Below are 27,403 nucleotides of genomic sequence, written 5' to 3'. Positions count from 1 at the left end.
TATCAAATAATAAAAAGTAAGCTATAAGCTGCTTTAAAAAGCTAGGCCAAACACCCCTTAAAGTTTTAACGTGTCAATATTAAAGAGTTATTATACATACCTAATGCTTTCTTATAATTTCTAGTTAGATCCTTAACTTTTATGTTTTGGTTTTTTCTTCTTTACACTTTATTCTATTTAATATTAAAAAATGAACGCGTGTGCTTCAACCTTTCTTTTACATTTACTGTCTAAGACTTTTTGGTTCTTATTTTTAATGACTTGGAAGGGGTTAAAGAAAGAGCATGCTGAGTTAAATATATTAGTTTTTTCTAGCGGTTTTACGTGTTCGTCGGAACATGGGGGGTCTTAACATTAGTTACAAGTTAAAAATAAACATCTGGCTTGCAAATTTAAAATAAACATAAATACAGTTGATTGGGGTGTTACCTCTTTAAGTATATTAAGACGTGTTTAACACCATAAATAAGTTTGTAAGCTATACGTCAAACAACTTGAATGCTAATTCTATACCAAACACAAACCCATCGTCTGCACACATAAATTATACTATAATTTGTTTGTATATATGTCGATGATTACCGAATGACATTCGTGACGGTAAGATACTTCAAGAAAACCCAAAACTATAAAAAGTTAATAAAAACCGAAAACCCAAATCATCATCTTCGTTGATTTCAAAAGTGATTTTAACCATAAAAAATCCCCAGTTTTGTCAACTTGAAACAATGTGATATTAACAACTTAAAAGGCCCGTGAACAAGTTTTGTTTTCTATAATAAAGGTGGTACCATCCAGCCTAAAATAAAAGGCCAGTGAGGCGTAAACCACCTGGTCCTCTCCACTTCGTTGGCTGTGTACGGCTGTCACACCCTGTTTCCCAAGTTGTTGGAAAATAAATGAAATATATAATTAGTTACATTATATTTTTCTGTTGAAACTAAATCAGTTAGTTGCAAAATTATGTTTGGCATAATTTAGGTCAGGAAGCCTTAAACAAACTAATCTGGTCGGTTTCATATGATGGTAGATGAATTTTAAGAAACTAATCCAATGAGCGAAAGAGTGGCCAAGACGTTTAAATTGTATTTATGCATTTTTAATTCAATTATAAAAATGTTTAAATTTTGTTACGTAAGATTGTAAATTAGATCATTTTCCTCATCTGAATGAAAGCTATAATGCTTATGTAGTTGTATTTAGTAGTTTGGTCTTTGTCCGGCAACACCGGTTTGGATTCGTTGGATCGATGGCTTATTAAAAGAATATAAAAGAAGTCAGCCTGAAGTCTAAGGTTGCTCAGGCACGACTCGATATTTACGCCCCTAACATTAAAGTTTTCGAAAGATATTTTCAATTGGGATTTTTACATATATCTTCTTATTAAGATGACTTATTACATATTTACCCAACTTTTAAAAATTAATTACATATTTCCTCTTCTGGCAACAAATTACCCAATTACCCTTTTGTGAATCCTATTAAATGACGCTACAAACTCAAAAGACGATCCTTGTTCTCCACCTTCGCAAACCTCATACCCGTTAACCCGAACCGTATTTGCATTACATGGGAATTGGGAAACTATGTAATTGATGGTATTAGAAAAGGAAATACGTAAATAGTCATTCAATAAGGTCATTAAGGGTATAATAGTCATTTAATTAGTTATTTTTAATAAAATAGGGAGATATGTAATATATGCGGTTTACGAAGAGAAACATGTAATTGATTTTTAAAGGGTGGGTAATTAGATAAATATGTAATAAAGGAACTTAAAAAATGGATATATCTCTCTCACACACACACATATATATATATATATATATAAATGCCCCTTTTTAATTTAACATGTGTTGTGATTAACTTTTGTACATATTGGATATGTTTGAACTATTACTCTTTATCGGTTGGCTATCTTAAATCGTAAGACTTTTGCATTTCAATTCTATTATATTACTTCTTAAAGACTTGAATGTAGTTTACTTTTCTACTTATTGTATATGTTTGAACATTTACGATTTACCAGTTGGTTGATGTTGTATGATTGAGTTAGTACAGAATTCTGCACTTTTTATATTTAGATTGTATACCTTTAGCATTTTTAATTCTAATACTTCTTATAAGACTTAAACCCAAAGAGAGAAACTAAAAAGTTCACATGTTTTAATTGGGCATTAATTTAATAACATTTCATTTTAAAAAGCATAAAAACTCTTGCATCAAAACTTAAATCTCTTAAAATAGATTGTTTAAGTTCAAATAGGTTTTCTTTAAGTTCAAATAGCTTTTAAACCGTATATCAACCTTGAATCTCTTAGATTCTTTTTCGTTTTTTCGAGCGGCTCCTAAGATAGCTTTTGAGTCAAAATCACCATCATGCACATTTTCAGTTTATGGTTTTAAAACCTATGAAAGCGGAAGACAGAATTTGACAGACTAAGGTTGGTCTCAAAACTCCCACGAAAGCAAAAGACACACTTTGACCTACTAAGACTGGACGTAGTGGTCCTTTATTAAAGCGCAAAATTGATGACATGGCTCACAAATATTAGCTAAAACCATTACGAATTTAGTGAATTGAGCACTACAGCATTTTTCCGTTATTGCCTTAGCGAGCGCTACCACTAGTTGTTTCCTTTTTCATTTTTTTTTCTCTTTTCTGAATAGCATATAAATTTATTAAGCACGAGAGCCAATAGTTAATACATTAGAAGAATAATACGCCTGCATAAAAAGTCTTCATGTATATTTTCAATCATATGTTTTCATAACTCACTTTCTAGTTCTCCCATATTTTTAAAAAAATGATCAAGTACTCAACAATTTATCTTCTTAAAAGGTTAATGAGGCGGCGATAATCAAAGTTGTTCGAGTAAGGGTAAAAGTTTTAGTTGAGCACAACCAAACATCATGACCGGAACCGCTTAAATGACGATCACCACCACTTGAACGAGATCGTGTGGAGGATCATAAGTTCGTCAACTAGCATTTGGTATTTCACAACATTTTTAAAAAATGTTCTAGTGTCTCTTTTTTTTTTGTTATTATTTCAGGTGTCTTTGATTTTATATTTCAGGTATCCTTCGTTTTTTTTCTTCTTATTTCAAGTGTCACGTTTTTTTTAATCCGACGTGCTTGTAACTTTCATTTTATTAAAATGATCTAGTATTTTATTATTTAAATTATTATGATTATTGAATAATAAAATATTAAGTTAATAAAAATGATTAAGTAATAAATGCAATTAGTTAAAATCAATACAATTGATTTAAAAGAGATTTTGATGAATTCATTTTTGCCTACATGACACCTACTATTTTAACTAAACAATTAGTTAAAATCACTACACATAGTCTAAGACCGGTTTCAAAACTTAAGAAAGCTGAAAACATAAGGTTATGTCGTGGACTAACTAAAAAGTGCGTAACACCTCACTACATCATTCACTAAACAATGGGCTTATCTCACATGCACCCGTGCTTTAACTATCACGTTGTGGCTTAGTTAGTATTTATCAATCAATCAATCAATCATGCCCAGTAAAATCCCACCGACAGCAAAGCTATAAGGAAAAATAAAAAATAAAAAATAAAATAAATAAATGTGGGTTTGCGATAGATGGTGAGATGAAGGTGAGGTTGTGGGTTGACCCCCAAGGATGAAGATGGTGTTGTGGTTTTCGTGGAGAAAATCGTTAGCGTGTGAGCTGCAGGGCCGCTGCTGGCCCATCTTAACAACTTTCCTAAAACATCAAACCAAATCCAACGACCAGGTAGATAAACCAGTAACCGTGCATAAACTAAACTAAACCAGAAGCCGCTAAGTAACCAAATTTTTGTTTAAACCGGTATTTGCAGAACACTCTGGTTTGTACTTTGGATATTAAATAAAACTAGTATCTGTACCCCGCGCTTTGCGGCGGGAGGCATGTTTGGTCGAGCAATTAGCCTAGCTTTGCCGTTTTTGGACTCACGGTTCTTTCGTCATTTATTTTTCTAAAAAAACATATACGTTGTATTTTTGTTGAGTTTTGCCGCCATGATAATATTATATCATAATGTTAGAAGCATTAACATCACCAAAGGACAACTTTATGGTTTATGCATTTTACAAAAGGTAGGTTTTGCAGTTGGCATAGTTGCATCTAGTAATTACAAAACAATAAGAGTATACTTTGTAGGTGTTATTTACTAAAGCAGCTATGCAGTTACAAAAATGAGCTATTTCCATTTGAATGTTCATAACAGGCTTCTACACAAAAGAGTAGGTCGTTTTCAATTGCTTTTCAACCTGAGTGTTAATCCTTGTGGTTCTTGCTTGTTTCTTCCATGACTGCATCAAGAAGAAATCTACTGTTAGCAACTACAAAATATTATATTGATAAACAAATTGTATATATTGATTCAACAGTAAATATTTTTTTGTATTATATGTCAAAAGAAAGTGTTAGAATTCATTAAATCTAAAATATAAGTAAATTCTGATTTTACTTTGAAAAATCTCTACTTAACAAAGAGCACATGCCCATTATGAAAGTCAATTTACATGTACTTAGAGCTTTTAATCATGTTATTTATGTAACTGTGAACTTGAGCCCAAAATAGCAATTTTATAGATCACTGATTATTTATATTTAGTTTGGTTAATACGAAAAGTGCTCATCCGCCACTTATCTAAAACATTTTCAACAGTTTTATATCTAAAAAATCATATAAAACTTCTATAATCTTTACTACACCATATTGAATTCCAAAATACTCTTTAAAGATAGTGTTGTATTGTTGCAAATTTAAATCCGCAAAAACAGGGTAACTTCGTTTGAGTTGTTAATCAGCCAGAATTTTGTGACTAAGAAAACTAAAATTTTATATAATCAAGAATGCCTGTCGATGGTTGTGTCTTGTGGCGTGAACCTTTGACCTCTCAACTGCTTCGCTTCACTACCAATCTCGCAACACCGAAGAAAGGAAAAGAGCTCTGCTTCATAAAATGTAAATGGGTTAAAATGATAATCAATCACAAAGCTGAGTATCAAATCCCTAGAATTATATTGTGTAATATATAAACATAAGCATATATATTTTTATTCAATTATACCTTCAAGTCTGATGTAAATATTCGGTGTCCTTTTGAGCAGCATCTTTACTTATGAATGCTACAAATGTAAAAGTGAGTAAAACCCTTACTTTCATTTGGTGTCCCTGTATCTCACCAATCTTACATAAACAATCATATAGACACTGACTAATCCCAAAACATGAAAAAAACCCAATATTTTATTTCAAAAATAATAATAATAATAATAATAATAATAATAATAATAATAATAATAATAATAGTTATCTAGTTGAAGCTTTACCTCGACAGCATTTTCCCCAAATGGCTCACGTAGTTCACTCGAAATGACATATCCCCAATTTGTTCTCTTAACTAAATATGCACTGTATCAAGTATGAACCAAATTACATGCACTACATCAACAAATCTCAATACATGAATCACATATCAAAAGATTTTTACAAAATTACAGAAAATCAACACTTGTTCATGAACGGCAAATTGTAATCTTACATTAAATTCGAATACAGAGATTGTCGGAAACCCGCCAGCTATCGAATGATTTTGGGGAGCCGTCAAGTTACAGTCGCCGCCGTAGACAACCACTAACGCATAGCCGATGACAAAAGACGATTCAGGGAAAAGGTGTCGAGATAGAGTGGATGAATATGGAGAGAGAGACAATATAATAAAAGGTGTAAACCATCAACAATGCACAACGTACCATGACATAAAACAGGAAATGATGAATAGTAGAATTTCCGTTTTAATATATATAAGATCAAAAGGAGTATCATTGTATCAATGTATCATCGTGAATCACAAATAAAAGACTACTATTTTATAAGTAATTAGTACGCTACTCAACAAGCACATGTCCTCTTGTAGAATAAAATAATAATCAAACTATAACTTTCATATATTTAAACATTTAAGATCACACTCATTTCATTCCAAAACACAATCAAACATAGAGAAATAAACACAACTTATCCATCAAACCCACTATTTCATTACCATATCAACAAGCCTTACCAACACACTTTCTTCCATAACTCTCCAGTTCCGAGGGTCTATTTGCCAAAAATCGACTTCAACCACCAAATCCCTTTAGTGTCCGCCGGTGCATCTTCACCCTCTGGAGGGTGGTCTGTATGCGTCGTCTTCTTCAGTTTGCTCACATCATACCCTTCTTCCTTCGCCTTATCAACCAGCTTATTATATGTCTCATCATCCATACGATTCTCCCTGCACAAGATCTACACAACAAACTATGCATAAGCAAACGACCAAATCAATCAATGGCACCAAGAGCAAGTAAACAAACAAATTAACCGAACCAAATAATTAATTAATCAATCGCAAAACTAGGTGTAAGAAACTAACCAAATTAACCGACTCAACTGAACCGAATAATTAACCAATCCCACAAACTAGGAGCACTAAAAATAACAAATTAACCGAATCTTAACTGACTCAATTGAATAATTAGCCAATGTCACAAACTACAAGGGCGCAAATAACCAAATTAACTGAAGCATAACAAATCAGCTTAACCAATAAACTGACTCAACCTACCACACAAACTAGAAGTTATAAATAACCAAATTAACTTAATATTAACAAATTAACTTAATATTAACAAATTAACTGACTCAACCGGACCAAACAAGTAATAGACTGCACAAACTAGGCTGGCAGTAACCAATTAACCAACTCAACCGACCGCACAAACTAGGCGGTAAGAAAATAACCGATTCTTAAGGCCAAAACCAACCGCACAAACTAGGCAGTAAGAAAATAACCGATTTTTAACAAACTAACCAACTTAACCAAACTGAATAATTAACTAGAATAACCGACCACAGTTAATAAGAACATAGCCAAATTAACCGAACCAAATAACAAATTAACCGAAGAGAAGCATACCCATAGATAATTCCGTGAAGGCTGACCAATCAAAGCATACTGATAATCATCATCAAGGTATAACACCCAGTAATCTCCTGTCACCGGAATAATCGGCAGAAATGGCGGCACATAAAACCTAACCTTCAACTTAGCTTCATCGCTACTGGGGTCAGCTTTATAAGCAGTCCCTTCAATGAACCCTCGCTTACCATCACTCCAGGTCTCATTCAGCACATTCACAGTACCATCGTCTTTCAACGTGTACGTAGCCCTGGTGTTGGTCCCGTTTTTGGGCTGGAACCTCGACGGGAATGAGGCGATTTCGTACCAGCGGCCCATGTATCTTGCAAGATCTACGTTCTTTACGACATCCATCGTCTTCTTCGCCATGGTTTTAGGGTTTTCTGGATTGGATAATATTAATGGGTGACTGAGTAAAGGGGTTATTATATAATTGAAGGGTTTTGGTGACGTGGAGGATTTGTGGCCTTACACGTGTAAAAGTGAATATTATTGGGTCGGATTTGGTGTTTGGTTTCTTGGGGAATACTCTAATATCTTCTAGGTTAAGTATTTTTTTTAGATAATTTCGGTTTTGTAATTATTAGGAAATTATGTTTTGTGATTTCTTTTTAAGCTATGATATTTAGGTGTAGGATTGTAAAGTAGGAGTGGACGACGCGTATACGTAAAAGATACATTGTGTGTTGATATGATTAATTTGTTGGCAAATTTTCCAAAATAGCCTTTTTTTTTTTTTTTTTAAAGAAAGCCAAAAATAACCTTTTTTTTCTCCGAAATTTTTAAAACTTGGACTCTCCACACAATGTATTTTTAAAACTTGGACTCTCAAGATTTAATATCTTTTTCCTAAAATTTGAAAATATAGACGGAAAAGGTAGGAAACATAAAAAAAAGTCTCTTAAAAATTATATGGGTTGGTTTGGGTCATAGATTGTAACTAAATGAGTCACTTGAAATTCCACCTTATTTTCGGGTCAAAATGGGTTGATAAATTTAAAGAAATGGATCGATGTGGGTTAGTGTCTTAAGGGAAAGTGATAGGTTCGGGTCGAAATGGGTTTTGGATTGGAATGAATTTGGTTTAGGTTTTGGCTCGGATAAGGTTTTGAGCCGACACGAGTTTTCGCACTGGACGGCTTGGGCTTCGGTGTCTTTTGTTTCTTTTTGTTCGATTTTGGATTCATTTTCGGTTTTTTGTTTCGTTTTGGTCGGTTTTTTCAGTTTCATTTCTGTTCGATTTCGATTAGTTCGGTTCAGTTTTGGTTTTCAGTTTCGGTTTAAGCTCATTTTTCGGGTCAAAAGGTTCGGCTAGAACGGGTCGGAACGGGCCAAAACGGGTTTCAAATCGGGCCTTTTTTTTAACGAGGACAACGTAAGAAACAGTTTTGTTTTTTTATATTTTTTGTTTTCGATTTATATTTTGAGTTATGAAGGGGTTTTTTATATTAATAAAAACCCCTAAAAAAATTCATAAAAAATTTAGAACTCAAAATATAAATCGAAAACAAAAAATTATAAAAAAATAAAAATGTTTCCTCCATTGTCCTTGTTCAAAAAAAAACAACTGACCCGAAAACCCGTTGTGACCCGTTCCGACCCTTACCAAAACAACCCTTTTTTAATTGACCCGTTCCGACCCTAACCTGTTCCAACTCATGACCTGTTTCGACCCAACCCAACTCATTTGCCACCCCTAGTTAGAACATATTTTTAAATTTAATGACAAAATAGATTAGTATACTCATTTCTTAGTATGTTAAAGTTGAATTAAACGAATGCAACCTAAGGTTGGAGTTGTAGTATTCGATGCAAACATTTTTTTTTTGAATGCATGGTTGTAAAAATCCAGTCTATGCTTCAATTAATTATGGATTAATTGCAAGTCGGTATTGTACCGACTTGTTGCCAATTAACTGGGTCAGAATTGAAAATTTTTGTATATAAAATTTGTTGATATAAGTATGTATGTTTGAAAAATTACAGTAAAAATTTCAATAAGAATAATCCCAATTAATCGCTACTTCTAAGTTCTAACCCCACCACCGGACTAGATCATAGTGATTTCTATAACCCTGCTTCAATGTAAGCCTTACACTTTATCGCTTGCACCTCATTTCTAACAACAAAGTTACAAGTGTGTTATATTTGAAGAAGTTAACGATCAATCAAAAATCCAACTTTAATAAACTAGAAGTTGATCACTTTTGCCGATTATCAAATATTGGGTAAATCAAAAAAAGAATTAGAAAAGATGGTGATAATGTGGCTCAGATCTATAACATGAGGATCAGACAAGAGGGACAGGATCACCGCCATGGCTGCCACACCGGCATGTCTAGTTTGGTGACATTCATAGATAGATAGATAGATATAGAAAGAGTGGCACATGAAAGCATATTTATGGCTTTTAGAGCGGCAAACAAGCAACTTCTGTTTCTGGTCCTTGAAAGGGTTGTTAAATTTCATACAAAATGGGGAAATCATGGGCTCAACATGATCAAGTGTACTATTTATTACCTTCAGAAGTCGTACATTTGTTTTCTTGGAAACCCTAGGTAGTGGTGGTTGTCCGGTGGTGTTTTCCGACTAAACTACTGCTGCAAGGTTCTATTACTTTCGAAACCTAGGTGGCGATGGTTGTCCGATGGTGTTTTACGGCGGCTGTACAGGTACTGCAGTTGGCTTCTATTTGCCAAAGTCGAGAGTTAATCGGCATGTCGTTGTTCCTTACTTTTGGGCAGTTATTGGTGTTCGATTTGTTTGCTTAATCATATATGTTGAAGGATTAGAGGCGAATTGAAGAAGAAACCCAACGTATGGCTACAATTTTGTGAGGTTTAAGTTGTTTGTGTTCTTAATCTTTCAAAGATTTGTTGGGCTGTGATGGTATTGTTGTCATATGTGTGAGATCTGAACCTCTAAAAAGACATTGCATTATAAAAATTTATGTTTCTCTATACTTATCGTTCATGTATATTTTCTAAATTTTTAAAAAATTTTCTCATAAATCCTAATAATAATATTAATAAAGCCTAATTGGAGATTTGGAGACCGAGTAGGAATTAGAGTTGGAGGCAGGTTCACACTACAGGTTCGGGTCAAACAAGTAATCTTTTAGATTTGGATGGGCTGTGCTAGGACTCTATATTTCCATTTTATTGAATTAGGTTACTAGACGGATTGGATAACCAGTGGATGCAATGTGGTTTGTTAGGATCTTACATATCCATTTATCTGTCTTTTTGATGGGTTAAATAGACAGGTCAGATAGCAAACAAAAAATGAGTTTGGGTCAAACGACTTAAGTCATTTAAACTGTGGTTTGCTAATAAGCTATATTTGAATTGGATTTATTGCCACTTTTTTATGAACTTATCTTTTTGCCCCTTATATAACTTTACTATTTAAAACTGCAATTCTTAAAATTTACTATGTTTTCAGACACTAAAGTGATTGTTTTGATCTATGCAGTTGAAACAAAAAGCTAAATAAGATGCAAAAATATCTAGGAGTTGAGTTTGACTTTAGATTGCAACACGTACAACACTGCATATGTAAACTACTAAAGCTTCTTACATATAAAGAACTATAAATGTAAAGTCATATAATTGATGGCAGTGATTCCTATCTGCATATGATATATACAGATCTCCAATTTAGATAAAATATGCACACATACAAGCTTCTCTACTTTATTTCTTATTGGTTATTTAGTACTATTATGTTATTGATTGCAAGTTGACATTAGTATGAATGAATTTGGTTGGTAGATTGATGACCAGAACTATGTGGTTGTAGCATTTTGTTTTCGAAGTAGCTTTAAATCAAACTAAAACTGAACGGATTAGTTACATTGTAAATAAGTAGTTTTCCAGATTTTTTTTTGTCACGACCTACATGCTAACCCGCGGCAACGCACGGGTTCTAAATACCAGTGGATTTTTAAATTTTAATTACAAAATGCAATTATTAATTTCTTTTTATTTTATGGTCCCTCATTCTCACACTAAGAGCCGAAACTGAAACTCGAACTTGATGGGAATACCTAAAACACCTGAAACAGATACCCGGATGGATAGCCAGGTAAGCGATTACTTTGAAAATTTTATCGGGTATGATATTTGATGATAACATAGACGTGCTTACCCAACCCAATTACCCGTAGCATATACCTGCTTACACAATTACATAGATGTCATGAATTTTTTTATTTTATTTTTAAGTGTAAAATATACTTGATTTGAGGCTCCTCCTGTTCTACCAACCTAATGTATACATAACCTAATCAAAGTTATGATTATAGTTAGATGAGTTTGTTATCACTGTTTTGAGTTATGTTTTTTCTGGTTATAATAGAATGGGATTCTTTTCAATTCAAAATCATTGTTTACAATTTGATGAATTATATCAATTCGTTCTTGATGTTTTTGGTTAATCAGACATTTAACCAAATGATATTTTGATGTGTTATAAAGTGTGCATCACCTTCGGAAGTCGAGGTTTGAGTCCTGTGGTGACATTGGCGCGGTATTATGAGTATATTACATTGGCGTTTAAAGAAAAAAATATATATGATTAATCTATAATAGCGGCATATTTTATTTAAGATAGTTCAATTGTGATATAAGAGTTAATGGTCATTTTCGTCCCTGTGGTTTGCTGTTTTCGCCACTTCAGTCCAAAGTTTGAAATTTTGTCAATTTCGTCCTCACGGTTTTCAAAATTGGCCAATTACGTCCCACCGTCTAACGGCATCCAAATATGTCGTTAGTTTAAGGGGTATTTTCGTCTATTACACATTTTAATAATTAAAACTTAATATATAACCCAGATTTGTGCACCTCTAAACAATGAAAGCCTGTGTTGAAGCTTACGACCGCCTACCGGTACCGGATTTGTGCACCTCTCCGGTGCCGTTGGTTTTTATAACCCAGATTTGTGCACCTCCAAGTCCATTCTTAATATATTTCCGGCAGCCATGAAAGCTTCAATGAAGTTTCGAGAGGATCAAAAGCCACTTTTAAGAGCAAAAGTGCCGGTCAACATTCTCGGCTTGCCGTTCCAATCTGGCATCGTTGCCGGAGAATCAAAAGAGCTGTCGTTGAACCTCGCTACGTTCTTCGAATTCGGTCCATCCGTGAAGGTCGCGTATCGTCCGAATGATGCGTCCAATCCGTTTAGTATTGTTTAAAACTGGAATTGGAAGCTTTGGGTCTCCGATTTCGAGTGCTTTAAACATGAGCGCTGAGTTTAGTTATATCGGAGGTATTATTATTATTATTATTAATCAAGTAAAATATGGATTTGTTTAGCAAAATTTTGGGTTGTTAAGTCGATCGAAGCACAATGTGTGTGCAGGAAATTGAAAAAACCGATTCAAACCCCAAATCCCGGCCACCAGAATCTTGGCATCGGATAATGAACAGGAGGGAAAATTAAGGGTTAACCCAGTATTGATTTAAGGGAGATGGAAGATGGGTTTATTGTAAAGTTTTGGTTTGAGATGTGGGGGTGGTCAGGTGGACAGGTGGGTGTGGTGGTGGGTTGGGGATGGTGGTGAAGGATGAGTTGGAGAAGAAAGAGAAAAAGAAAATATGTTTTTTTACTTATTTATTAAAATTTTTAGTAAAATGTAATAGACGAAAATACCCCTTAAACTAACGACATATTTGGATGTCGTTAGACGGTGGGACGTAATTGGCCAATTTTTAAAACCGTGAGGACGAAATTGACAAAATTTCAAACTTTGGACTGAAGTGGCGAAAACAGCAAACCACAGGGACGAAAATGGCCATTAACTCGTGATATAAAGAAGAAGCGTAAAGTACACGGTTAGTCCCATTGGTTTGTAAAAATTTCATTTTGAGTCTTTATATTTGGAAAATTACACCAATAGTCTAAAGTTTTGCATGAGTGTAATATCATATATACTCGGAGCGGTTGGGTTAACTTTTTTTGTTGAATGGGACGTCGTTTTATTTTTAATTTGATTATCTCATTATTAATTTATGTATTGTTTTGTCATTTTTCATGTATTGTTTTGTCATTTTTCATTAATGAGGCATTCTCGTCATTTCGCATCACTTAGGTGCTGTTTGTTTTTGCAGACATAAACTGTCTGCAAGCTGATTTCATCTGTTTTCATGTCTGCAACTGAAGATGTGGTCTATAGATCTGCAAGCTGAAAATATAAGACTGTTTGTTTTTATAAGCTGATACTGTCTGCATAACTGTCAAACTTATCTCACAAGATAGAAGTCATTTATTCAAGTTACATCTAGTTTTTAGTCTTTGCTTGCCATGCCGATTTGGTTTTGGTGGGTGGTGGAAGGTGGTGGTGGTGGATGGTGGTAGTGGCGGCGGACGGTGGGTAGTGGCGGTGGATGGTGGTGGTGGACAATGGGTGGTGGTGATGGATGGTTTTGGTTGGTGGTGGACGGTGGTGGTGATGGATGGTGGTGGTGGTGGGTGATGGATGGTGGTGGTGGCGGTGATGGATGGTGGTGGTGGTGATGGATGGTGGGTGGTGGACGGTGGTGGTGATGGATGGTGGTGGTGGTGGCGGACGGTGGTGGTGATGGATGGTGGGTGGTGGACGGTGGTGGTGATGGATGGTGGGTGGTGGACGGTGGTGGTGGCGGTGATGGATGGTGGTGGTGGTGGCGGTGATGGATGGTGGTGGTGGTGGGTGATGGATGGTGGTGGTGGCGGTGATGGATGGTGGTGGTGGTGGCGGACGGTGGTGGTGATGGATGGTGGGTGGTGGACGGTGGTGGTGATGGATGGTGGGTGGTGGACGGTGGTGGTGGCGGTGGATGGTGGTGGACGGTGGCGGCGGGGTACGGGGGTGGTGGTGGCGGCGTACGGTGGGTGGTGGTGTTGGCGGACGGTGGTAGGAGCAGTGGATGAGAGGGTGGCTGCAAAGGGAGAAGAGTAGGGTTTTTTTGTGAAGATGTTTTAAGCAAGATTTCCTTGCTTTTCTTTTAAGATGAAAGAAGATAACTTCAGATCTGTTTTAAGAAAAAAAACAAACAGTCTTCAAGGGTAATGTCTGCGCGCCTGCAGACATTAGCTCCCTTGAAGATGTTTGAAGAAAAAACAAACACCCCCTTAACTGATAAAGCTAAGTGTCCATTCATTTCAAAGAACAAACATGTTACGGTTTGTAAAAGTTAGAAAAATTTCCAATATTGGAGACCAAAATTGAAATCTTAATAAACCACGTAGACCATCTATCTACTTTACTAAAATAAAAACTTTTGCTGTAATTGATTAACCTAACAGAATTTGCTGTTAGTGACAATAATACTTTTGATACAAAATTTATCAATTCTCAATTAACTTACACCATGCACAATGGGGTGCTTCCCCTCTCCAAAGTGTCAGGGAACATGGTCCCTGGTACGCTTTGGTGGGGGGAGGGGGGGGCTTCCCACAATGCGACGGAAGGGTGAGAAGTGGAAGGTGATTGGTGGGCTTGGTTATTTGTTTTATTTTTATTTATTTATTATTTTTTTTATAAAAGTTTGTAGTAAAGTAATGATTTGAAGATGCTCTATCTGCTACACCATATTTAGTCAACAAGCACATATGATGAAGTGACGTCACGTAAAACGCCCCCACAGAAACTCCATCCACTGCACATAGTCTTACATTTCTAAAATTGTGATTTCCACATTAATGATGTCTCTTACCTTAAAGCATTCCTAACAGCTCCTCTAAAATTATGTGAAAGAGTTTTGCAAATTATTGGGTGAGAATATGAGTGGTTGTAAGTGCTAATTATAGGGTGGAGAGAGAAATGTAGTGATTTTTTTTATAAATTTGGAAAGACTTTGTTTGCCCCTATTTATTTTTTAATATTTGTTGAATTGTTTGTGAATAGTAGAGAGAAAACTATAATGTTATTTAATTGAATATGAGAGAGAAATGTAGTGATTTTTTGTGTAATTTATAGAGATAGGAATGAGGAACCTGTTGGAAATGCTCCTACTATATATTCATATATAGGGTTAGGTTCAAATAAGAAGTTTGATTTTCCTAAGAAGGCTAGAAATGAGGATATTTTAGTCTAACACTTAAATATCAAAACCCACTTAATTTAATTTTAAAAACCAACTTACATTAATTTCAAAAACCCACTTACATAAAACCCAATTACATATTTACTCTCTACAACCACCACCACTCCACCGCCCACCGCCACCACAACCGTCACCAAACCGCCACCACCTCGCCGGAAAAGTCCGGAAAAACACGATGGAGAACACTATGAAAAACACAATGTAAAAAACACAATGAAAAAAACACAATAAAAAACACAATTGTATGACATAATATAAAAAATACAATGGAAAAATCACAATGAAAAATACTATTGTATAACACAATTTTGTAAAACACAATTTGTAAAAAACCCACTAATTTTTTTTAAATTATATATTACAATATGGTACTCATATGAAAGATAAAAAGACACTCGTTATTATGGTGAATTAGTTTTTCAATAAAAATATCGTAAAAAAAGTTATGATTGTTTTAAAATGATGGGGGAATTTGGCATGTGGAGAGAGAAAGTCAACAAATATATTATTCCTTTTATGCTATTTACCTTGTGTTCACACTTGATTTCCCCCTAAACTAATCCAACCCTCCATATTAAAAATCAATGGACAAGATTACTTCTTATCATTCCTACAAAAACTATACTTCCTATTATATATATATATATATATATCATATAATTACACTAAAAATTACTACATTTTCTCTTTGTTCAATTAAATAATATTTTTTATACGTTTTAATATCTTTTCTCATTCATTCACAACCACTTTCAGATTAAAAAATTACACGGTGTGAACTGTGAAACCCCAAATTTAACTTTCTCATATAACATTTTCTCTTTGATCTATTCACAACCACTCATAACCATACCATTTTACAAAACTCCCTCACAAAAATATAGGCTGAAAATGCTCTTATTCACATCCAATTCCCTATCTCCAAATCCAAAATTACACTAAAAATCACTACATTTCTCTCTTCTTTCAATTAAATAATACTTTTTATACATTTATTATTACCTTATCTTTCCTTCACTCACAACCACTTTCAAAATATTTAAAAAATTATACGGTATGAACAGTAACTTTTCAGATATACAGAAATATCACTACATTTCTCTCTCATTCACTCACAACACCCTACATTATAAAAATTTCACCAACATTTTTTGATGGATTGAATGTGAATGTGAATGTGAATGTGAATGTGAATGTGAATGTGAATGCTCTTAGTTATCTAAAGAATTCTTAATCTTTAACCATCATTGATTCCAACTCACCTAAGTCTCAATTTTTCTACACAGCTCAGCTTGAAACTACGTCTTTTATTAGACTGTGTGTTGTCGTTGAATCCAGGCTCCGAGTTTATCCAATAATATTTTGTCATACAGTGCTGACTAGATGCTGACAGGACACTTGCTGAAGCCACTGCTGAAGCCGCCTGAGCCTGTTGTGGTTCAAGCGAACGGTGGCTTTAGCGAATTATCCGATTATTTATTTATTTTTTTAATATGCCATAATAATATAACTAAAAAACTAATTGATATAATAACATAAAAAATACAAATTAAAAAAAATTAAGCATCCTAAAAATATTTAAAAATTACAAATTTAAGAATAAAAATACAAATTTATTTCCGATCTCCGCCACCTCCTACTCTTCGCCTTCGTTCTTGATCTGCTTTGATTTCCTCAAGAGCAAACGATTATTCTTGTTCGAATACCTCTCGGCGCATGGAGTCGAGGTTGCTAAAGTCCTTGGTAAGAAAATCTGACTTCCTAAATCTGTCTTTTGAAACTTTCACCCCGGCTGCTACCTCGATACTACTCGATGTTTTGTGTACGTCTTCGATAAATTTCAGATCAACCTCGGTACTTGTGGTGGATCTTTTTCCCCAGTCCCATCCAGGTGGTCGACGTGGGACTTGTGGTTGATCTTCTTGTCTAGACACGTTTAGGTCGATCCCTACATGAGCATCCGAGCTACTAGATGAGACATATACACCGGACGAAGTAGTTTTCGTACGCTTTGGCATTGAGCCACTATCAAGGTCCGGTGTAACTAGCTCAACCCATTTCGAGCACGACTTGGTATTTGCCACAAGCAGTCCTCGTCCCACGTTTTTACCGTTTCATACCTGTTGAACACTTCGGTTTTCCATTCGTCGCATATGAATTTGTAGATTTGAACATCATCGCTCCTGCTCGGTCGCATTCGACGACAATTTCTGTTAGGTAAATTTGTAAAAAGTCCGAAAATTTTGCGAGTTTCGGACCATCTTCCCGATATCATATTGTTGGTACGGTCCATACTTCCGATCATCCTATAGAACAACTCTCACACTTTTTCCCAAAATGTACGGTGTTTTTGATAGTCCACCACAATTAGATAAAGATAAGTTTCAAACATATTTTTAAAATTTTATATGAAACAAAAAAATGGCTCTAAAAAAATACCAGCTTGTCGATCTTCGGATATTTCAACCCAAGCACGACACAAGCCTTTTTCTCCTCTTTTGTCCAAGGAGATGTTTTTCTTTTTGGAACGACTTCCATAGCCGCTCAGCTCGAACCTCCCGCTCCTCCTTGGTTCTTTTTTTGGGCTCGTTTGCCCTTGGCAACCTCTTTACGAACCATTTGTCTTCGGAACAAAAAAGTCGGGAGACGGTGGTGGCATTTGACTCAAGTTTTGCTCCATCTCGGTGACGCCAAACACGTCGTCGTCTTGACCAAAAGGGATTTCCGGTCGGTAACACCCACCACATTGATTCATACTTTTTAAAAAAGGTAAATGAGTAATTTGGAATATATTTTTTTTGAAGTATTGTAGAGAAAATTGAAGGGTGTTGGTAATTTTCTAAAGTTAATGGTGGGGTTTATATAGGTAAAAAAATAAAAAAAAACTTCAAAAAAAAAGTTTTTTTTGTTTTAACCCAAGCCCAACGATGAAATCACGCTTCACAAGGCCCAAGGTTCACTTTAGCCGCCGCAAGCTAGTTCATGGCCGCTCACTCACGAGAACGTTGCGGCTGGCCGTTGTGGTGTTCGTGGCCCACCACATTGATTCATACTTTTTAAAAAAGGTAAATATGTAATTTGAAATATATACTTTTTTTAAGTAGTGTAGAGAAAATTGAGGGGTGTTGGTAATTTTCTAAAGTTAATGGTGGGGTTTATATAAGTAAAAAAATAAAAAAAAATAAAAACCAAAAAAAAATAAAAAATTTTGTTTTAACCCAAGCCCAACAGTCAAATCACGCTTCACAAGGCCCAACGTTCACTTTAGCCACCGCAAGCTGGCTCGTGGCCGCTAACTAGCGAGAACGGTCGCGGCTGGCTGTTGAGGTGTTCGTGGCTGACGTGGCTCGCGCCAGGACACTCGCGGCTGTGGTGGCAGGCCACAACGGTCGGTCTTACATCAAACATTACCTACTTCCACCGTTTCACAACCCCTACCATTTATCCTCAACCTGATCCAACTTCTTTTCAAGTTGTTACCACTGCAGCTTCCACTCCTACAGTGGATTCCGTTTAATGCAAGTATTTATACTTGGACAAAATTGCTCAATGTAACAACACATAACTAAAAATCGAGAAACTCCGAAAATAAACAAATAAATGATAACACATATTTTGATGGATTTGGCTCAGATCTGTAATCGGAAGATCAGACAAGAGGAACATGATCTCCGCCATGGCTGCAACACCGGTTGCACTGTAAGAGCAAAAAAGGACTAAAAAGCCCTTGTTCTTCTAACATGCCATCCGGGTTGCCCCGCCAAGATACGGGCCGAAATGAACCCTCTGACCGATTAGGATGCTCGGATAATTTATTAATATCATCATCGCCATCTCAGTTTCACCCTTTCAACATCAAAATTCCATTCCAAAACCAAAACTATAACGGATGTCGTTTTATTTAAACGACGACACAGAGTCTAAGAGTGACACGTGATATATGCATATATTTATGGTCCTTATCCTTTTTAAAGGGTTGTTGATTCAGCAAAATTGGGGATGAAATTAAATCATGGGCTCAACATCGATGATGTAGTGGGCATGAGAGGGGCAACAACCCTTTAAAAAAACACTCCCCATCTCTCTCGCCTGAGCCTCCTTCCGAGCATCTTCAAATATCCCCAATTTGGTTTACTGGTGGTGTTGTTTAACTTTATAGTGGTATCAAATTCCATTTTTGTCCTTGGTAGATATTTTTCAATCATTGAATCTGGGCTTGGCTTGCGCTGCGTAGGACAACAAGGTCTGCCATTTATTTATAAATCATAATATGAAAAGCTTAGGTTATTCATACACTAAGAAGCCTATTCACACATCACGAAGGCCTATACGACTCGTATAGGTGTAATGTTAAGTTATTTTCAAGTCAGAAGTATCCGTTTTCATTTATTTGTATCGTATAGCCCCTATACGAGTCGTATAGACCTATACGACTCGTATAGAGCCTGTTTAACTCGTATAGGGTTTTTTTTTCAAAATATTAAAAATAACATCCGAGTTGTTTACAAAATAAAAACACGTAATTTAAAAGTAAATATTTAACTATATACATAAAAACATACGAACAACATGAGTGTTTTTGGGTAACGACTTTTTATATGTGGTCATGCAATCCATTTTGGTTGTTTGGTTGACGCCCATGTGAGTTATCTAAGCTTTTAAAATATAACTGCCATAAAAATAATTACATTTGTTAATGTAGATGTTTTGATTCGTATTAACTCGTCTTTTGAAATATAGCCTTTATAAAATTATAGTAGTTCAATGCCCTATAGTTACATGACGAATGAAATATAAGTTGTTGGGTTACAAATTATTTAACGTATTTAAAGATTTTATCTTCAATTTTTACTATAATTAATGGCGCTTGTAAAAGAAAAACTTTTTAAACATAAATAAGGTAAGTTATAATAATCCATATACGATAATCAACTAAGCAACCAAACAAACATGTAATCATAAGGACCAAATTATATCAAAAGCATAAGGTGTCAAACATAAGGTTCACACAAGGTCCAAAACATGAAGTCCAAAATACATTAACATGTAAACACCCGATAATAAAATAATGACTACTGTGGTGGCGACTCCTGTGCCTCTGGCGGTGGTGATCCAAGTATGCCCGACTGTGCTGGAACTGTACGGCCCTCCTCCTTCGCCCGCGTAATCATCCACTCCATCATCCACGCGACCCTAGCATCTGTAAGGCGAGTGGTAGCAACAAGCTCACGTAACGTATCATCAACATGTTCCGGGATCGACGGCACTAGTCTAAGCACATGATGGCGTGGCGCCGAGTGCTCGAGCTCTGGCTCTAGATCTGGATTTGGCTCTCGCACCGCAATGAAACGAATCTGCTTCCCAACCTTCTTAGTGATCTTCATCAGCCCACATGTTTGCTTACCGATCAGTTTCTGCTTGTATTTTTCTATCATTGAACGCTTGATGCTATTCTGAAAACAATCGAGCCCCATAGCAAGGGTCGTGACATAGGCGCTACAGGCAATCGAGGACTCCTCCCTAAACTGGTATTTGGTAGCATAGTATGAGGCAATGCAATGCGCTAGGTTGCACCTAGCAGGTGCAAGCAGAGAATGCAAGAAGAACAAATCAGTCTGTGTGACCCACTCTTGGCCACCCCCCGTCCAGCAATCGTATACCCACTCTTGGCCACCCCCTCATCATACACTTGTGTAACATCACCTCAATCCTCGTTAACACCCATGTAAAGTTATCCTCTTTCTCTTTTGATATAAAAGACATCGCAATCGTAATCGTCTTGCCGGTCGAAGTTACACCAACGATTTGTACAAGCGGCAACTTGTATTCGTTTGTGTTGTACGTTGTGTCAATAATCAACACGTGGGGGAAAGCACGAAACATCATATAGGACGTAGGATGCATAAAGAATAAATCCTCCATGGCATTGGTGGATGAATTTTTGCGAAAATCGTGGGTGTAACCTTTATCACCCAAAAGTCGGAAAAGAACCTCCATGTGACTTTCGCCTTGGAAGATCTCCTTACGTACCTCATATGTTTCATTATGCACTGTACGGAGCAAGGACGCATTTGTCTCGTCCTCCCCCCTGTATAAAATTTAAAATGTCACGCGGTGCCGATTTATTTCGATACATGTTTCTCACCGTTGTTTTTTGATCTTCAGTCAACCTCATAGTGTATGGATGACCCTCCATATGCTGAGCGACTTCATGGTTGTGGTAACCATGGCTCACCCGTAATGCCCAACCATTGTATTCATTGTGATATTTGCCAACTAATTGAAACGGACAATTAGTTTTTCTTGTACCCGAACGTCTAACTTTCGCGGTTGACTTGTATACTCCACCGCGATCACACATAAGAAATATTTTTATCACATCCCCCCGCGGCATTGTTCTTCGTTCGTTCGGTGACTACGACGACACCATTCTCCCGACCAATTTTTTGAGCCCAGTTCTTCAATTCATCAAGAGATATAAATATCTATAATGAAAATTATTTGTTAGCAAAGGTAATGCACACGATTGAAAAGATAGTTAGATTAGAATACTTTATGATTTTACCTTATCGGTTGAAAAAATGGATATGTTGCTTGAATTTTCACCACCGGTAACTTCATAATTTTCAACACTGGTAACTCCATAATTTTCACCACCGGTAGCTTCAAAATTTTCACCACCGGCAACTTCACAATTTTCACCACCAGCAACTCCATAATTTTCACTAAATTACTTTCTTGATAATTATTGTTAAAGATCGTTGTGAAAAACTCCATTCGTTTAAAACTTACAAAACTAAAGCATGATCTAGTATGAGAAAAGAGACTAACAAAGAAAAAGAATGATAAAAATTGAAAAACTTCAAACACCTACTTATATTGTTTTCACTATATTCTTAAATCCCAATATTACAATTAGTCAAACAACTTTCTATAGGAAATCATATATCATCACACAAATCTATCATGATTTAGGCTTATATCCCAATGTTACAATAAGCCAAACAACTTTTGGTATTTTCTTGCAAGAAAAACTGATACATGGTCTATACGGGTCGTATACCATCTATACGGCTTGTATAGACCATAAACTATACGAACAAGATAACTATACGACTCGTATAGGGCTTATATGGATTGTATAGACTGCAAAAAGCTGCCACACTGTCACTTACGTACGCATGTTAATAAGTTTGGCCTATACGGCTCGTATAGGACCTATACGTGCCGTATAGCCTTATTCACACACCATGGGGATGGTGTTTGTACAAAGTAAGCTGACATGCAGCCTATATGAGTCGTATAGACCCTATACGGATCGTATAGGTCTATACGACTCGTATAGGGTCTATACGAACAAGAATACCTATACGACTCGTATAGGCTCTATACGACCTGTATAGACTGTAAAAAGCTGCCACACTGTCACCTCTGTACGCATGTTAATAAATTAGGCCTATACGACTCGTATAGGGCCTATACGAGCCGTATAGCCTTATTCACACACCATGGGGGTGGTGTTTATATATAACAACCCTAGAGAAATTGGTGTTTTATTCCATCATTTTTATTTTTAAAGTTTGAATCAATTTTATTTTTCAAATGGTATTTAATAATTAATTATTTATTCTTAAAAGTCTATAGAAACTGCGGCTGATAGAAAACTCTCAATATTTGAATCTTGCAGAAATTAGCTACCAAAATTTTCAATTTTAAAACAACCATGTGGTGAATCTTTTATAGATAAGACCTTATCAACATTAAAACATTTACAAAAAAAACTTTTGCCGTCTTAAGTTAATTTAAGAAGTTTATTTAAAAAAGAACACATTTTAGTGCACACGCTTACAAAAGATCATGCTAACTAAAAGCTTCGGTATTCATGGTGTATCTTGAGACTCGGTCAAGACTCATGACGAATCTGGATTCATGAGCCTTACCTAGACTCATACAAAAGAACATTGTTAGCAAGGTTAATGGTCTTCACAAGTTAATCAGGCCCATAGTTATAAAGGAGCGCCTGGGCGCCTAGGCGACATTTTAGGGCAAGGCGCGGTATTCCCGCCTTGGTTGACTAAAGTCGAAATTATAGCAGTAAAAGCGGCATGTGCATAATTTTTTTGATTTATCTTGATTTTATTTGATTAATTATTGAACAACTTTCCAAAATAAATGGGATTAACATAATTAACTCTTCACCTCTCTCTTTCTAATGAACGGCATTTGCTTATTATTATCACATATCAAGAACACCAGCCGCTACTAGAAGAAAACGAGGCTGGCAATACACACACACATATTAATTTTTGTTTTTGATTATTAGGTTAGTAATATTCTGTTGTTTTGTTTTCGATTATGAAGTTAATAATATTCTGTTTTGTTAATTTAGTCCATCTTGTTAATGAGCTTCAAGTTAATCAATGAGAATGGCTTAATATTGTAGTTGCATTGAAAAATTAACCAATGAGAATGGCTTAAAATTGCAAAATTGCATGTAAAACAGTTACTTTGCAGTTACAGTATTAATACTACAAGTAGGATTTTTTTGGCTTGAGTATGAACAATTTGATTATTTTGGATTTTCATATGATTTTGGAAACTATGGTTGAGTATTATGCTTTTGAATTGTTTTGCTATTTGAATAAAATGTTGTTTGTCATTATAAATTTTGTTTGTGATTTTTTTATTTAAGTGCGCTTTTTTTGTCTCGGGCCCACGCTTTTCTTGCACCTAGCGCCTGGGGGAGGCCTGCTCGCCTTGAGTGCGCCTATCGCTTTTAATAACTATGATCAGGCCCAAAATCAAACAAAGGGTATGTTTGGCAAAACTAGCTAATGGCTGTTAGCTGAAAGCTGGTGGCTGGAAGCTGGTAGCTGTAGCTTTTTAGATATATTTAGGTGTTTGGCAGAGCAGCTGAAGCTTTTAATAAAACTAATTGGGTCCACGCGGTGTGGCAGAGTGCGCGCGCAACCTGACATCAACCGCATAATTAGTGTCGGTACGTGATTCACTTAGTAATAGTGCATACATAACCTGAATGCAGACGTGCAACTCGTGCAAAGGCAATAAGCGTGTAACCGATGGCGAAAATCAAGAAACAAAGCTCAAATATACATTAATTTCAAATAGATAATTTATTAAACCAACCATTTTTAATCTGAAACATGTTCTGATCTGGCCCCTTTCGACTCAAAACCATACCGACACGAACCGAACTAAATTAACACTTTTTGTATCGACTCGTTCCGACCTTAATTTGGTCTTACACATGACCTGAGCTAGTCTGACTCGACTTGACCGGTAATCACGTAGTATACTGATTTTTTAAAGTTAAAGAAGTATAACAATATCATACTCAAATTAAAGAGAATAAAATGCTCTTCTTTATGATGTAATTTTTTTAAAAAAATATTAACGTGTGAAAAAGTTATGGTCTTTTAAAGAGTCATGGGGGTAGTTAATATTTGAATAAGGGTAAAATATGTAATTATTATATATATTTACAAAAGTTGATGAAAGTTCAAGTACTAAACTTGTAAATTCAAATGCAAAAGCTTCTAGCTTTTTCTCACGCTAGTATTATTAGCGTTTAAAAATGGAGTTTTTTCTCTAAACTTAAAAACTTGAAGCTTATTCATCCAAACAAAGTTTTATATTAAGGATGAGCTTTTTCTTAAAAGCTTAAAGCTAGAAGCTCCTAAAAGCGCTTTGCCAAATATACCCAAAGTAAAGAAAAATACAAAAACTAAATAAAAACATGGAACCGTGTTGAATATGTCATTTTACAACGCATGGGTTATTATAAGTAAATGTATTCTTTAGAGCATTATCATCTTATCCCCCAAATTCTTGTGAGGGGAGTTTGCAAATTATTGTTGATCAGTTCTTCATGTTAGTAATGGAAAAACGTGATAATATAATAAACCTATAATTATATGCGTACCTGTTGCAGCAGAGAGAGTAGTAACCACATACGGAGTATGATGTAGTCGGCATGTTTGTCATCTTGATCGAGTTTCCATTTAGGAATGGATAGTTAAAGATGGTGTTAGGGTTCTTGAGAGGAACCCGATTTAAGAGAGAGGAGACACACAAAATTGTATTTGTTTGTAATTAAGTTATGATGTTAATTTATTCTCTCTATATATACACCCAAGGGGAAACCCTTTATTAGCTAGTAAGGGTAATATGACCCATCAACAATTACCAAGCTAATATATAATAAGGTATATTAATAATTTAAATCTATTATAATATAAATGATAATGATGGCCATATTAATACATATAATATATATATTCTTACATTCTCCCACTTAGCCGAGTAATAATTTATTATGAGATATAGATAAGCCTGATTAGGAGTTGACACTCATTTTAGCTTTAAACTTAAACTGGAGCAAAGAAATACAGTCATTGAATTGAACATCAGCTCAAGACCCCCATTAATCATGCTTTGGTCCTTATTTAAAACCTAAGTAGCTATGATCAAAATTTTCAAGTAAGCCATTCAGAACGTTTGATTTATATGATAATTTATCTATATGTCACTATGTATGCAAAATATATTAAGAGACATACAAAATCAAAACTAATGAGAAAAATTTAATTGTTAATCATTCATAGTACGATATGCAGTTGTGCATGGTCATTAATAAACCCCTCATGATTATAAGCCCTTTCATAATACTTATGGGTAATAGACCTTTAGTTATAGGATCCTTAAGCATATCATGAATGCATTCGATATGAAAATTTAATTTCCTCAATTCATTCATAAACGAATAGTTATTTTTTAATCGAATTTTAATGCAGCACCTCTCGAACTGTTACTATTCGAGAAAACATTGTAGCTGACTTTATCACAGTAAGTTTTCAATATATAATTTATATGGAGCTAATAAACTTATGAGTCCGCTGATAAACATTCAACAACATTTATTGATTAGGTTGTTGTTATCAGTTCATTAAGACTCCTCCACGAGATAGATTTATCTCCTTACATAAGAAGGGTAATATGGTCCATCAACAATTACCAAGCTAATAAGAACGCATATTAATAATTTTGATCTGTTATAATATAAATGATAACGATGACCATATTAATATATATATATATATACTTACAATTATAGAGTGGGGTTTTAAGTGCTTGTAAGCGTAAATTATAGGGTGTAGAGGAAAAATGTAGTGATTTTTTGTAAATTGGGAGAAACAAAGTTTGCCCCTATTTATTTTTTAATATTTGTTAAATTGGTTGTTAGTAGAGGAGAGACAAAACTGTAATGATAAAAGTATAAAAAAAATATTACTTAATTAAACAGAAAAAAGAAATGTAGTGTTTTTTAAGTATAATTATAAAAATAGGAATGGAGGATAGGTTAAGAATATTGTTACCAATCCCTAATACACCTAGAGATTGTTAAGGACCACTCATAAACTCTTTAAAAAAAATCCAACCAACCCAGCCCCACTCCTTACTACCTAAAGCTGCTTGAGGCGTTACTATTGTTGATGAACTAGTATGTCAAAACCGACTCCCCAAATAGTGAATGATGGGTGGAATGCGCGATACTATTCTTAACTTTAAAAAAGAAGACATTGTAAGAGCATTCTTATTCATTTTTCTATCTTTAAATCCTAAATTATACTAAAAATCACTACTTTTTCTTTATCATATTCAATTAAATAATACTTTTCTATACTTTTATCATTACCTTTTTTTCTTTCATCTACTCACAACCATTTTCACTGAATGTTAAAAAATTATAAGAGGTGAACAATATCTTTTAAAATATACAGAAAAATTACTAGATTTTCTCTCTTCTCTAATCACAATACCTTAAACCACTTCCTAACATTATATAAACCCCCTTCACAAAAAATGGGGGATGTTATATGAATGCTCTAAGTTTTTTTATATATTCGGATCAAAACTTAAAAGCCCATGATATCTACTTTATATCATTTTTAATGTGTGTAGACGGGGATAAAAGATTAGGATTGCTTATATTACAATTTACAGGGTGAGTTTAAATCACATTATACAAATCAAGTTATTCATATTTAAATTTGAAAATATAATTTTATTCACTTTCGTTATAATCTCTAAAACATGTTTTTATCTACATAAATTCTTACAATTATATTTGAATTTTGTTAATAGTCAACGAATGCTCTAAATAGGCTACTAATTAAATTCACCATATCAGAATACACTCGTATTTTGATCCTGAAAAAACCCTCACCTAAGGCTAACGTTCGTAAACAATCGTCCAAAGGAACAACGGTACAGTGAAATAAAACTCATTCAGTTCAAAGATC

The 27,403-nt window shown here is 34.9% G+C and overlaps 1 protein-coding gene across 1 annotated transcript; it reads right to left on the bottom strand.

Moving 5' to 3' along the window:
- Positions 1–5,969: 5,969 nt before the first annotated feature.
- Positions 5,970–7,384, bottom strand: LOC143560323 (temperature-induced lipocalin-1-like). Its single transcript, XM_077048651.1, has 2 exons — positions 6,991–7,384; positions 5,970–6,320 (listed from the first exon to the last, which is right to left on the bottom strand). Exons 1-2 carry the CDS (start codon positions 7,360–7,362, stop codon positions 6,135–6,137), a joined length of 558 nt encoding a protein of 185 aa, XP_076904766.1. The 5' UTR covers positions 7,363–7,384; the 3' UTR covers positions 5,970–6,134.
- Between the last annotated feature and the right edge of the window lie 20,019 nt (positions 7,385–27,403).

This window comes from Bidens hawaiensis, unplaced genomic scaffold, assembly GCF_021521415.1.
Source record: "Bidens hawaiensis isolate Kalapana, Puna unplaced genomic scaffold, B.hawaiensis_p1.1 tig00001143_1, whole genome shotgun sequence".
NCBI lineage: Eukaryota > Viridiplantae > Streptophyta > Magnoliopsida > Asterales > Asteraceae > Bidens > Bidens hawaiensis.
Note: the sequence above shows the minus strand (reverse complement) of the source record. Positions and strands in the feature narration are given on the sequence as shown.

Bases quoted from the DNA above. Each gene is read 5' to 3' on its own strand.
- LOC143560323 (XM_077048651.1), bottom strand. From the start codon at position 7,362: ATGGCGAAGAAGACGATGGATGTCGTAAAGAACGTAGATCTTGCAAGA. The intron at 6,321-6,990 runs GTATGCTTCTCT...TTTGTTGTGTAG, and splicing joins CTTCACGGAATTATCTATGG to ATCTTGTGCAGGGAGAATCG.